The 14,744-nt window shown below is 43.3% G+C and overlaps 1 protein-coding gene across 1 annotated transcript in view; it reads right to left on the bottom strand.

Annotated features, from left to right (window-relative positions):
* Positions 1 to 14,744, bottom strand: part of PTER (phosphotriesterase related) — a 55,451-nt gene that overhangs the window by 35,862 nt on the left and 4,845 nt on the right. Inside the window, exons 2-3 of the mRNA XM_082259915.1 lie at positions 13,565 to 14,005; positions 6,190 to 6,455 (exon numbers count right to left, since the gene is read on the bottom strand). Of these exons, the coding sequence (XP_082116041.1) occupies positions 6,190 to 6,455; positions 13,565 to 13,996 (698 nt within the window). The 5' untranslated portion in view covers positions 13,997 to 14,005. The remainder of the gene's footprint in view (positions 1 to 6,189; positions 6,456 to 13,564; positions 14,006 to 14,744) is intronic.

The raw sequence follows: 14,744 nt of genomic DNA, 5'->3' as shown, positions 1-14,744 counted from the left end.
AAATTTCAGTGCACCACAATCAAGGGGTTGTCTTTTTAGGTTTGTTGGTAGAACAAACAGGAGAAGGTTTGGGGTTGTATGGGATAGTCCACAAATGCTGACTTGTGACAGGAGGACACACTTTCCTAGGCGAAACATCTTTGAAAAGTCCCTAAACCAGAAATGAACTGGAAGTCCCTGTAAGAGCTGTCTCAGAGAGCTACCACTGGCAATCCAAAAGCAGAAAACAGTTCCTAAGATCCTGAGTTTAGGTCACTACTCACAATGTTCCAGGGCAGCTATGCACCTTCCAGTCTCCACCAGGCACTCTTTAGTAAGTACTCCAGACCAGATCCTTATATTGAACTGCTTAGTTAGCTCCAAAAGCAATTAGGATTATAGATCTGCTATAATTGGGACCTCGATGAACATCAGCAGACTTCATCAGAACTGAACCCCCTCTAAGAATTGGCTGCGGCACAAAAAATATTCAAGCTGCCCATTTGACTCTCCCAGCCTTCTCTGTTCTGGAAACCTCCAGAATGCAGGGAGATGCAATCAAATCTGCAGCCTGTGAAATTTAGAACAGGCCAGAGAAATCAAAAGCTGCTCCAATGATCCCAGAGGAGCCATAAAGAACTAAATGTACCTATCATTCTATCAAACTACCTAGGAGGGTACTACACTTGGGATAACTCCAATCAACTATCCTGGAGCTGTTATTTTGCCAAAAAATACTAACCTAATACTAACTAGTAACCCTAGCCATAGTGCTAACCCTAATACTAAACAAAACCTAACCATTTCTTTAGCAACAAAGCCATATGATCACTGTATTGATCCTTTCACACGGTCCGCCTCTGTTGGCGGATTCTGTGCTGCTCAGCGGGGGATCGATCTTCCGATCTCCGCTGAGCAGGCAGGTGACAGCTCCCTCTTCTCCGCTCTGTGTGCGGAGAGGGAGGTGTCAGAGCCCCGCTGCTCTCTATGGGGGAATCGGATGAGAACGGACCGCCTGTCCGCTCTCATCCGATCCCATCCAATCCAATCCGATCCCATCCAATCCGATCTCCTGGACGGATGGAAAATAGGGTTTCCATCCGTCCGGATTTCATGGACAGGATCGGAATCGGATAGCAGCGGGTGTCAGCGGAGATGTCTCCATAGGGTTGCATGGAGGATCCGATCAGATCCGCCTAAAAAACTGACAGGCAGATCTGATCGGATCGTTCGTGTGAAAGGGGCCCATCAGTGCCTTGTTTATAAACAAAGCCATGCTACACAGCAACATGGTCTTACAAGTAGGAGCACTGCATTCTCCTAGCTTTAAACAGGAACAATTTTGTAAATCCAGTTTTGCCTAGCAGTGTTGGAAGACAAAATTAGAGGATAATTTGAGTCAAAATCAAGTTCAAGATTGCCCTCCTATCCTAATATATATATATATATATATATATATATATATATATATATATATATATATATATATATATATATATATATATATATATATATACACACACACACATATATACACACACACACACACACACACTGAAAAAAGACGGTGGGGTCGCAGTAAGATGAAAACTTCTTTTTTTTCCTAAAGTGTTTATTTATAATGCTGAGTTTGTTTTTCTGAGCTAAGTCATTTGGAAAATTGTTTGTATTTTTCAAAGATTCGATTTCAAAGTGTACATTGGCTTGTGAAGTACTGGAGAGCCGCTAGTTTGCTTATTAAAATGTAAAACAAGTAAAAGTGTTAATTAGTTGTATTCTGTGATTTCAACAGCTCCAGGTCTTAGAATAACATCTTGAGGTTTAATTGGAGTTAAAGGGAAAGCATTATGCTTTTTCCATCAGTACATATTATGAGTGGTCAATTCAGTGTACATTTTTTATATGACTATTAACATTTTAATTGCTTTTTTTGTGTTTTCTTAGGGCTCTTTCACACGGGCGCTCCGTATGTCCGTATTTCAACCCATTTTTTTGCGGATGAAAAACGGACATAATGCATGTCAATGGGATTGCGGATGTCAGCGCATCCGATTTTCGTCCTTTCAGTTCTGTTCCGTTTTTTGGAACGGAACAGAACCCTATTTTTCTTCCGTTTAAAAAACGGAAAGGATGCAAAATCGGATGTCAGCGGTGTCATCCGCTGACATCCGCAATCCCATAGACATACATTATGTCCGTATATCATCCGCAAACGGATGGGATGATATGCGGACATACGGAGCGGATGACACAAGTGTCACCCGTGTCCGTGAAAAAAAAAGTGCCGCAGCGGAAGAAAAAAAAAAATCGAAGCGGCCCTGTGAAAGAGCCCTTAAGGCCCCTTTCACACATTCAGACCGTTCAGATTAGCCTGTCAGTTTTTCAGGTGGATCTGAATGGATGCCCCATGCATCTATAGAGCAGCGGATGTTAGCGGAGACATGACCGCTGACATCCGATCCGTCAAATCCGAACGGATGGAAACCCTATTTCCCATCCGTCTGGCGGATCAGATCAGATGAGAACGAACAGGCGGTCCGTTCTCATCCGATTACCCCATAGAGGACAGCGGGGATCTGACACCTCCGTCTCCACACACACAGTTTGTCGATGGTTCGGCGGATCTATCCTTTGCTGAGCAGAAAACAGAACGGACAGGTGTGAAAGGGGCCTTATTGTTTATGGAACCTAGAGATTTGTAGTTTCACCACTGGAGGGAGCTCCTAGTGGCTCAGTCCTCTTATTTTGTTTCTCACAGTCCTGCCATGGTTATCATGTGGCTTTGTTAGAAAACAAAGCCACCTGATTTTTTTTCCAAAAAAACATTTCTGTGTTAGATTTTCTTACTTTGTATGAACCAGACTCTTTAGTTGTCTTGTTAGGGGAGTCACCTGAAATATAAAAGTTGCTGTTTGTCAACTGCCTGACCTCGCACACTGCAGGTTCAGAAGATACGAGACCTTTCGATTTCCTCAGCAAAGGTAGCTGTCAGATCGTGAGCGCTTCATTCTGCCACACTTCTAGTTAACAGTAACCTGCATATCCTAACATTGACAACTGCAGGAAGATTAGGCTGTGAAATGGTTTGGGGGTCACAGTAATGTTCTGAGTTGCTGAAAAGTGTGGCCATACTTGTAGCAGGTTTTCCAGGCCAGTGGCCTGATGTGGGTCTGCCATTGTCACCGGTTACCTCTTCAGTCCATGTGAGCTGCGACCCTGGGTGTGAGAACTGAAACATGGGACGACTCCGGCATCTTGGTTTTGTGGTTTTTATTGTAGAAAAGGGGATGGCAGAAGGGAATGAGTGGGATACTCCTTTAGGCTTAACTAATTACACTTGGGACTTAATCCTAGAAGAATGCCCGTTGGCGCTTCCTTGACGCCAGCCAACGCTCACTAACTCTGAGAACACATTGTAGCTTGATAGAAGCGCTGGATCCTCAACAATAAGTCCAGAAGACCCAAGACTGAATTGTAGAATCACTGACACTGCTGTACTCCAAAGTCACTGAGTACTCTCCCCCCGCCTTGCACTGGCTTGAGGTAGTACGTTGCGGGGTTCTGTTAAGCTGCAACTGTTAACTGACACACTCTGTAAAATTCAGGACCCAACTGCAGGTGCCCCCTTTAACCTTGAATTCTTCGGGGGTTCACTGACTATGTACCCCAATCTGTACCTTCACGGTCCTCAACCTAGGTACCCCCCTTCAGCTAGCTGGCACTGGATCCCAGAACCTCTTCCAGAGTGGTCCCCTCTGACTCTGGCAGACCCCCAGGGGCAATCCTCAGTACTCACAACCTGTGTAGGCTTTCTTGGGACTGAACCCCTCTCTCGCTCCGCAGGCTCTCGGCACACCGGATCCCCTCAGCTCAGCACTCTTTGGATTCTCAGGCGACACCCTGAGACGTCCACCTTCCTCAGACAGGAGGAGAGACAGCCATACTCTCCTTCCTGAGACTCTGCTCATGCCAATGATACCCTGTTACGCAGTTTTCCCAAACTTTTTCCCACTCCCAGAATCCTTTGCAGCATAATCTGCCTTCTGGGGTAGTTACAAGCTTGGATGTGTCCCCTAACTGGGCTTCCCACACTGCCCTATGAGAAACCTCTCACAGGAGCCAGTGGGGATACTTCTCCCCTCAGCAGGCACATCTGGAAGCCCTGACAACCTAACTAAATAAATCACAGCCCTGCTGTTAGGCAGACAAGGCCCACTATACATTTACCTAGCACCTACCTGTAGGGTGCTACATACTGAAATCAGAAAATGTTTTTTTTTTAGGTTCTTCTTGCATGCGTTTTTGCACATTTTTATCCATGCAAGTACAACGTATTCGGTCTTAATCTGGTTGCTACTAAAAAAATTGCAACATTATTTAATTCCTAAGGAAAAGCACCAAGAGGTAATGAAACGTGATCAAAAGGCAATGAAATGTAAATCACATGAGCTGACTTGGATATGGGACCTGAGCTGCAGATTTCCTGCCATGAAACAGTACGGTGTAATGCAGAAGTGTTAATGAATCCTAATACTCCAGTCTGCTGAACCTCACTTTCACAGGTCAAAGCATGGCACTCCGAGGATAAACTATAGCCTTCAGTCTTGAATAACCAAGTATGGTGTCTGCCTGAATCCAGATAGAAGATTCATAACTCTAGATCTTTATTACAGCCATTATGGGTAAGAGCCACTAGGGCACTGGTGCCCAACCTTCATGCTTCAGGAGAAAATTTAGGACTATCTCCTAAAACATGTCCCCAGTCTCCCAACAACTTCTATAGCATGTTCACAGTCTCTGGCCATCTCCAGTTTTCTGCAGTATTTAATTTAAGTATTATGGGGGGGGGGGGGCTTTAGTGATGTCTGGGACCACACAAGGCCCCTTACATTAAGAAAGCTGACCCCCATTGCACTAGGGAGTTCTGCCATATGGATCCAACTCAACCCACTGCGTTGCTAGCAGGATCCAGGCCACATTCTGGATATCCCAGACATTTAATGTACTCCGCCGAAAAATATAGGCCCAGCAGCTTGCTCTGACATTTTGGGTTCCGTGACAGAATTTATAATCTCTATTGAGCTAAATGTGACCTGCTGGGTATGCTCTTTCTGCCCGTGCACTGAAACCTAACTCAACAAGAACATTGTTTTTTTTCTTTTAAGTATTGGGTGGGTGGGGGGTGAAGTTAATAGAAAAGTTGGGCCAAAGCTCTTTTGGCCCTTCTTCTATGGATCACAGGAGTGCACGTTCATTTTCAGCCGATAGTGGGCTAAAGTCTGCTGTCAGCTAATGTCACTCAGCCAGTGCAGGTTCTGGATTGATCCTAAATTTAATAACAGGATCTGCCCAGATGCCTGAACAGGAAGCTGGCTCAGCCTCTCAGCAATCCACGGGGACACTAAGCTAGCCATCCGCGTCCCCTCCACAACCTAGCGCTCCAGTGAGCGCTGAAGAGGCACAGCAGAGAGCCGCTGACTGAAAGACTGAGAACTGAGCAATCAGTGGTGTTTAATTGCTCAGTTCTTGGTCCTAGAGGTAGCATATATGCAGCATTGGACCGATGCTGTATCCACCTAGATGAGAATGTGCGTTTGTTTTTTTTCAATTCCCATACTTCGCTTTTAAAGAGGATCTAAACCTGCCTATAATTTCCAGCTAAGGAAGCTGTCATCTTGATCTCAGTTTGATCTTCAAATGCCATAATGCTGCACATGCGATCAGTTATGACACCAGCCATATGATGGTTTGACAGTTTGAGTGCACAAGCAAATGTGACAGTTATATTCCTGGCATGTGTCGGGAATATAACCATTTTTTTAAATGATGGGTTTAGTTTCGCTTTAAAGTCTCCATCTTTAATTCAATCTCTGGCAGGGCAATTTTCCCTAGGATGCCCCCAAAAGAATTTGGGGTACTGTTGAACCCAACACTGGCAGGCACAGACAGCAATAAACACATTTCCAGAAGTTCTAATTATTCCTTTACTAAAAATGTGTTTTTGTTTGTGGATGGAATGGAAAGACTTAATATAACTTTCTATCCTGACGCTAACCCTTCCCTGGTTCTACCCAAAATTAATGAATATGTTTTGAATCTAGTTGTCCTTCAAACTGATGCACTTCTAACATCCTGCAATGCTGGAATACAGGTGCTCTTCAACTGGAGAGCATTCAATAGAAAAGCTCTACTCTGGTCTGATAACAGTACCTATCCAGGTGAGACATCACAGTTTTGGACACATCGGCTCCAGCCTCCTGCAAAATTTGCACAATCTGGAAAGGAGCATCAGGATTTCTGCCAGGATGGATATTCACTGGACATCCAAGCTGTTTCTGAGCTTCGGCTGTTGCTTGAAGAACTCTCTTTTCACTATCAGTTAATGGCCATGAGCATCCAATCTCTCCAATGATCCCACATTTTATGTCTGTTCCATCTGCCCCTCTGAGAACTTCATCCATCAGAACTTGGGTCAGCTAACAAGGAGAGGAGGATAAAAGACAAGTATGTATTAATGAAGAGCATGCTCTATTGTTAAAGCCCAATTCCAGGAATTTTACAAAAGTGATCCTTTCAGTGGGCGTGCCCCCCTCACTGCAAAGGTTGATTGCTTGTTCAGTTTAGGGGTACAGAATTATATCTTGTATACCTTATTCCATGCTCCAACAGGGTCCAACCAGAGGTGCACCAGGTCCTGCGAAGAACCCTCTCTAAGAAGTTCCTGCCTGCAGTGACACTCCTGCCTTCTCAATGTACAATGCAGGGTTAACAGTGCTGCGTTGTACATGATGATGCTGAGGGAATGATCATAGGCTGTAGTTCCTGAGGCAGATAAGGAGAGCACTGGAGCCCTTTGAAACAAGAGTAGGCTAAAGCCTAGTAAACCGATGTTAGTACAGCAATCTGCCCTGCTGTGTTATTGTGTTCTCACTTGGGGACAGCCACTGGAGTGTGCTGATCTGGAGAAGGTCGGCTGATGGTTTTCCACCATGCTCATCCGACAGAATGCTGGCATACACATGGGCCGAACATCAACCGTTTTTTAGCGAACCGGCCGATGTGAACTGACATTCAGCCGCGTGTACTAGGCTTAAGGGTTAAAGCCTTTTCATCTCCCCCTAGACTTAAAGAGGAGCTCCAGGCTCCTATAGAAAAAAAAAAAAATACTGTAGCTGCTGGCTTTTAATTTATAGACCTGTCCAGGTAGCCTACAATTTCGGCAACCCAAGTTGATTCTTTAATTGGCTTAGGGTGCATGCACCGGCATCTGTAGTAAGGGGAACAGGAAGTGAAGCCTTGTGGCTTCACAGCCTGTTTAATACTGCGAATGAAAAAGTCTGCTATGCTTTATGAATGGGCTTGCTATCTTCTAGGACCTGTGTGGGGCCCAGAAATGTCATAGATCGCTGATCTTACCCTGAAGTGGGAGAAAGTGCCAAATGTGGCAGTGGAGGGTGCAAACAAGCGGAGCTTCTTCTTTTGGGTGGAGCCCCACTTTAATCAGCATTTAACTCTTTTAGTGTGAAGTGCCCTACTGCAAGGATAGATTAACATAATCCTGGCGTTGGGCTTTAAAGTAGATATAAACCCTTACTAAATGACCTCCTTAGCATTCTAAAGCATTTTGTATCACTAACATTTGTAATTTTCTAATATAAAATACAATTTTAACATTTTTTTAACACTTGTTGCATCTTAGAGTTGCTCGTGTCTTACAACATATACAGGCACTACAGTGAATGAATAAATCCTAGGCATTTCCAAAGGTAGGTTTCCTTACAGTAAGAGCAGTGGACCATGTCTGTGTAATGAGTTTTGAGATAGACACTTGCAGTTTTCATTGGACGTCCAGGTAACAACATAGAAGCACAAACGGGAGACAAGGACAAAGTACTGTCACCAGGATGTGCCTGAACAAGGACCTTCATAGCAGGACTACCAGTTTATTTTTTATTTTTTTTGTGTTTTAAAGAAAAATATGCTTTTTTTTCCCCCTCTTCTTTCCCTAGAGACATCAGATTACATCAGGGCAGTTCAAATTGATCAGAGCCAGCATGCGACCGCCCTAACCTATCAGAATCTCTCTGATCCATCCTGGCATTCCTAGGGAAAGCATACAGGTTGTAAGGTCATCGTATCTCCTGTCTGAGGTTGGTAACTGCTGATAAGACACTCAAAACACATACAACTGCAGGAATGTGTTCCTGAACAGGTATGATGTGTTTTGTTTTGCATTTTTCAAGGCTGTCTTGCAGAACATTGCACTCAGGGATGATGTATTTCATAACCTGATATGCAATCTGTTGAGAAGGTTCTCGAGTCCTAGGTCATGGGTGGGTGCAATGAGTCTGTTCTGTCAGCTGGCCAATCTCTTGTAAGTTTGTCAACAGTAGGTTAGTCCTAGCTTTTGACAAAACAGGAGGGTAATGTCCTTAAAAGGGCCCTTTAGATAGAGGCTCACCCGTCCTGGGGGCAGAAAGTCTTCTGTCAGGCCTCCTGTCTTGCGAGAGGAAGTCCTCTGTTAGCTCTCCTTCGGGTTCACATGGGTAGAGTTTCCCATGGAGTGGGCCGTCTGACTGGTTTGAGGCCCCAGGGCCTGGAGCTTGGACCTGCAGTATAATGGGTCTCCCTGTAAGCCGGCTGTATGCCTGGAGGCTGAAGATTTTCTGCTGCAGTCATCACTGGAACAAAGATACACATTAAAATTTCTCATTTTGTGAGGCTACTGGAATCACCCAGTGATTACTAGCCAAGAAGTTGTAGGAGCCTCTTGTGAGTTTTGGGTATTCAAACTTTTGTCCTTTTGCCAAGTTCAAGTACCCTTTTATGTAGACCTACTTTCCTTCAAGTAAATGTTACCCGTCTTAGGCACTAGAAACATCCTATTGGGGAGTACCTCTTGTATTCCCAAGACCTCTTTAGGAGGCAACTTCCATTAAAGTCTATGGGCACAAGTCACCTTGAAGTAGTACAGGAACCTTTTCTAAAGTCGGAGCAACTTCAGAAATGCCAAGACAGCTCTCATTGACTAACATGGGGTTTCACATGTTATGTGACTTGGGGGTCTCACAAGTCGGATCCCAAGTCATGGCAGTGTAAGGTGGAGCCGTGGAGGCAACAAAGCTCTAAAAACTCCCACTTCATGAAGGTACATAATGCCCTGTTATTCAGGTTCTGTTACAGCATTGGCATGTAACTGTCCAAAAAACTCAACTCAAGCTGCTGGGGATGTGAATTAATAATTCTACCCATCTGCATTATCTTGAACAGAGTGTTCGTGCTCAGGCAGTAAACACGTCAGCCTCCATGTGGGTTTTACAGCCTGCTACTGCACTTATATTTCTGTTCTGACAGGGAGAGAAAACAACCAAATAATAGTACATACATCTGAAAGATAAGCCTGCACATGTATAATGATATTGAAAAAGAGTAACTTCACTTTTGTTAAGAAAAAAATAATTTCCCTCTGGGTGACCAATGTTCATCGCAGGGGTTTTAACAAACTTTGTTGCAGATTACCATCTTGTTATTCTGAAGAAATAGTGGTGTGACTATGTATGGGACTTCATTATCAATCAGGTGCTGCACCTGCAGAGCTTTAGGGTACGTTCACATAGGAGGCAGGTACGAAATTGTGAGAGTTCAGCTGAACTTGCACTATTTCCAACCTGCATTTTATTGTGAGCTTGAGGACAATTTGAAAGACATCTGTGCAGCTTCACTGCACAGATGTCTATTGAAATTGCCCCAGAAGTCAACAAAAGTAGTACAGGAACTACTTTTGAAAATCAGGGCGGCACCGCAAAGTCGGCGTCGCACCAATTCAGACAGTGCTGTTGTATAGGCAATAGGCCACGATTTGACATGTCAGATCACCCTGATGTGAACGGGGGTAAATTAGGAAAGTGTCAGGATCTGCATTCCATTCAACACAATTTCCCTTTGGGAGTATCTCACCAAAAATGTTTTTGTTGCAGGGGATGCTCAAAATCTGACTTGTATCTTAGTGCAGACTTCTGGGAAAATCAGTGAGCAAATCACACAAGCAGGAAGTGACATTTCTGGGGGATGTTCTGGTCACCATCTGTGTGTACAGAACACCTCCAGGTAGCCATATTGCATTGCATTTTACAGAAAATTACAGCGGCTGCAGAGGGAAACGTAAAGGTAATTTTTAATAACGTTCAATTACAAAATGACTTGTGTCACCATTGTATACACTATTTTTTTTTTTTTTTCTTTTATGTGCTATTTTTTTTCTCCACAAAAGTGGATTTACCCAATAACCGTGAAGATACAGATTCCTATAAATTCTGAATCCTTAGTGGTTCTCTAATACAATTGTTATCTCAATGCTAAACAATAATATATGAAAGCAAGTCAATATACAATCCTGAATGGGTCAAGATGGGTAATATTTTACAAAATCACTGAAAACAGTTTTAATCACGGCTTTCCTATGAAAGCTGCACATCTATTTTTATATTAAATGCGAATACTAATAGGTTCATATATCGGTATAGTGAATAAGATCTGTCATCAAAATACATAGCTAGAGTTTTGTGTAACGGGCCGCACATAGGCTAGAAAAGATGATTGCTTAATGTCTTTAACATGAGACGTGAGAGCTTCCTTTCAGTATGCCATTGTATTCCCACTAATAAGCCAAGCATTGTATATTTGAATGAAGTGCAGAAGAAAGTGCAGTCTGACACTCTGAATAAATGTCTGAAGACAGAGTGAGAAGTGCTGAAAAATATAGAATACATAAATCTTCCGGAATTAAAGAAACCAAAAATAGTTTTAATGAATGTAGTGAAGCATCAGAATCCTGGATTTAAGCAAACCCTGCATGTAAAAAAAACACCATCTGTACAATCGACATCACCACTAAAGATTTAGGCCCCTTTCACACTTGTACGACTTTAGAGTGCAACTTTGGTGCAACTTTGGATGGGTGCAACTTGGATACCACTTTGGCTTTGGCACTTGCAATCGCTCCCCATGGAGACAGAACAGCGGTCTGCCTATGTAAACACTGCAGACCGCTGTTCTGTCAGTGATGAATACAGGGATTCTGTGTTCCTACTATTTAGGAACACAGGTCTCTGTTCATCCCGTGAGTATAACCCCCACACAGTTATATAGCACTCCCTAGGGACACCCTTAACCCTTTGATTGCCCCTTGTGCTAACCCCTTCCATGTCAGTGTCATTAGTACAGTAATAGTGCATATTTGTAGCACTGATTACTGTAGTAATATCACTAGTCCCCTCAAAAGTGTCAGTTAGGTGTCCGATCTGTCCGCCGCAATGTCGCAGTCCCACTAAAAATAGCTGATCGCCTCCATTACTAGTAAAAAAAAATGAATAAATAAAAATGACATAAATCTATCCCCTAGTTTGTAGACGTGATAACCTTTGCGCAAACCAATCAATATACACTTATTGAGATTATTTTTTAACCAAAAATATTTAGCAGAATATATATTGGCCTAAATTGATAAAAAATATATATATATATATATATTTTTTTATTGGGAATGTTTTATAGCAGAAAGCAAAAAATATTGCTTTTTTTTTCTTCAGGATTGTCGCTCTTTTGTTTATAGCGCAAAAAATAAAAACAGCAGAGGTGATCAAATACCATCAAAATTCTTCCAGAACTCATTAGAAGGACATCAGGATTGGTGAGAGAGCTCCTGCTCAGAGTTCAGCTATTAGTTGCTACAGTTTCTCTTAGCCACTTAAGCCCCGGAAGATTTTACCCCCTTCCTGACCAGGGGGTATTTTGCGATTCAGCACTGCGTGACTTTAACGGACAATTGCGCGGTCGTGCGACGCTGTACCTAAACTAATTTGACATCCTTTTTTTCCCACAAACAGAGCTTTCTTTTGGTGGTATTTGATCACCTGTGCGATTTTTTGATCATGCGCTATAAGCAAAAAAAGAACGACAATTCTGAAAAAATAATATATTTCACATTTTTTTATATGAAATTCCCCCCCAAAAAAATGTAAAAATCAACATTTTTTAACATTTTCGCCCAATTTATTTTATGCTACATATGTTTGGTAAAAAAAAAATGCAAAAAGCGTATTTTGATTGGTTTGCGCAAAAGTTATCGCATTTACTAACAAAGGGAAAGATTTTTGTCATTTTTGTTGTTTTTTTTTTCTAACGCGTAATGGCGGCGATCTGCGTTTTTTTTTTTGCGGGACTGCGACATTGTGGCGGACAGATCGGACCCTTGACTGACATTTTTGACACTTTTGGGGTTACCAGTGACATTTCTACAGTAATCAGTGCTATACATATGCAGTTACTGTAAAATGACACTGGTAGTGAAGGGGTTAACTTTTTTTTGAGAGGGAGGGGTTATGTGTGTCCCTAGGGGCGTGATTCTAACTGTGATTGGCTGTGGCTTGAGCTGTAGGAACAGTGATCAATGGTCCTACATAGTAGAACCATATGATCACTGTTTCTACACAGGGGAGAATGACAGGCGGCTTGTTTACATTAGCCGCCTGCCTTTCTCCCTCTCCACCGACGATCGCCGAGTGACCGGCGGACATCGGGTCCAGAGCCTCACAGGCTAGTGACGTACCGTTACGTCACTTTGCCTGTGAGGGGCTGACCGCCGTAGTATATGTACTTGCGGCGGTTGGCAAGTGGTTAATCACTGAACACAGACATTCTACATTTGGATCAGTTAGTGGACCATCATTAATCAGAACCAGCTAGCTTGCATTGCCTGTTTCACACTGTGCTACACTGGGGAATCATTTGTTCTTTGAGCTCCAACTGCCGGTGAAGATGTCTTTCAAGTCGCCCCCAAAGTGGGACTGAAATGTGGTTTTGAAATTGTGCAAGTTCAGATGAAGTCGCACAATTTCAAAGCGGTTTTCAGTGTGAACGAGGGCTAAGTGTCACCAGGGTAAGTGTAGCAGTAAAATAAAATAAATAGGTCAGACATGTCTATGCGGTGTGATGGAGCTGTATATAAATCTCAGTACTGGATGGAAAGAAATAAGTACACATTTTTTGGCAAGTACAATGCAAAACAACTCTCATATGTGCGTATTTTATATCAGTGCATTTAGCTATGTGGCCGGAGTTTAGATTTAAGGCGCCCATTTAGGCTACATTCACACCTGAGCGTAGCGTTTTCGCACGTTTTTTACAGCGATTTTACCGTGATTTTTACCGCGATTTACAAGCGTTTTTTGTGCAGGCGTTTTTTGATTGAATAGATACCAATGGAAAACGCCTGTAATCTGCCCAAAAAGAAGCTCATGTACTTTTTTGAGCGTTGGGAGTTTTGCTTACAGTGTCAAAACGCTCAGATATGAACAGGGGCCATTGAAATGAATAGGATTTGTCTTGTTGGGCGTTTTGAGAGCTGATCCTAGAGCAGAAAAACTCCCCAAAAAATGCCCCAAAACGCCTAGATGTGAACGGAGCCTTATATATGGTACCTATAAACACACATCATAAAAAAAAATTAATTCACAAAAAAAATACGAGTGATCAAAAACCATGATAGCTCTCATTTAAACAGCCAGGAATCCGGCATTTACTTTACCTGCTCAACAGACATTGCCCGGGTTTCAGGTGTATGAGTCGCATCTACATAAAACCCAGCTCCAGCCACAATGTGAACCCCGGTTTCTTCTGCCAGTCTTTTCAATGTCTTTACATCCCTGCTAATGCCAGTTGTAGTATTTTCCACTATGCAGCCTCCACCCACTGCCTTAAAGGCGATTAATTCTTCTTTTACAGCCTCCACTTCTTGGTTCAGGAGCAGGTTCTCTTTGTTACTGTAGGGGTTTTGTTTCAGCCAGTACAAGTTCTTCATAAGGATGGGTCCATCAGACAGGGCCGACTGCTGTGCCGGAGGGGGGCAGTAACAGCAGTTGAAGGTCATGGTTAGATGTTCATGTGTCAAGGTTCTGCCAAGCTGATCAGGATGGAGGAGTCCCAACACAGTCTGTACATTGCCACTCAAAGACGCCATGTTCTAATCCTCAAGTAAAAGAGGAACAAGGTCCGTTATTATAGGTGCTATTTTGATCAGTGTTCACAATCAACTTCAACACCACTAAAGCAGTCTGGGAAAATGCAAATGTAACTTTTAAAGGGGTTCTCCCGATTTCAGGCACCCATTTGGTTGAAAACGGTATGGCGCTCAACAGATGAATCACAATAATAAGAACCACAATAGTGACATGTGTAACAAAAATAAAAATAATAATACATGCAAATTGTACAATGTTAAAGTCTCTAGTGTTCCAAACATCAAGGTGTTAAGCCAGGGGCGTAACTACAGGGGTTGCAATCGCTACCGGGCCCCATGCTCCAGGGGGCCCGGTAGCAAACCAGTGGGTGAACTTCCAGGATCGCAAAGGTCACACTTGTGACCGGACCCTGGCATTGCACCACTGTGGGGAGGCCCCAAGATTGCAGGAAGGGGGCCCACTGCAGAACTTGTGAAAGAATCCTGCTGCGGGACCATAATAAAAGGCCATGCAACGAGTGTAAAGAGCCCCAGGATTAGTGGGAAGAGCCCTGGGCTTGAAGGTAAGGGCCCCGGCCAGGGGTCTGGGGGGCCCTTCATGGTTTCTTGCATCAGGGCCCTGAAGGTTCTAGTTACGCCTCTGTGTTAAGCCAAATAACAGCAATTGATGGAAAAATCACAGACTTGATAGGAGTGTATTTCTCAAAACCTCCACACGTTCACCCAGTGGTAATATATACTGCTTACC

Source organism: Pelophylax lessonae (genome assembly GCF_965119305.1).
Source record: "Pelophylax lessonae genome assembly, chromosome: 5".
NCBI lineage: Eukaryota > Metazoa > Chordata > Amphibia > Anura > Ranidae > Pelophylax > Pelophylax lessonae.
This window is presented reverse-complemented; position numbering and strand designations above follow the sequence as displayed.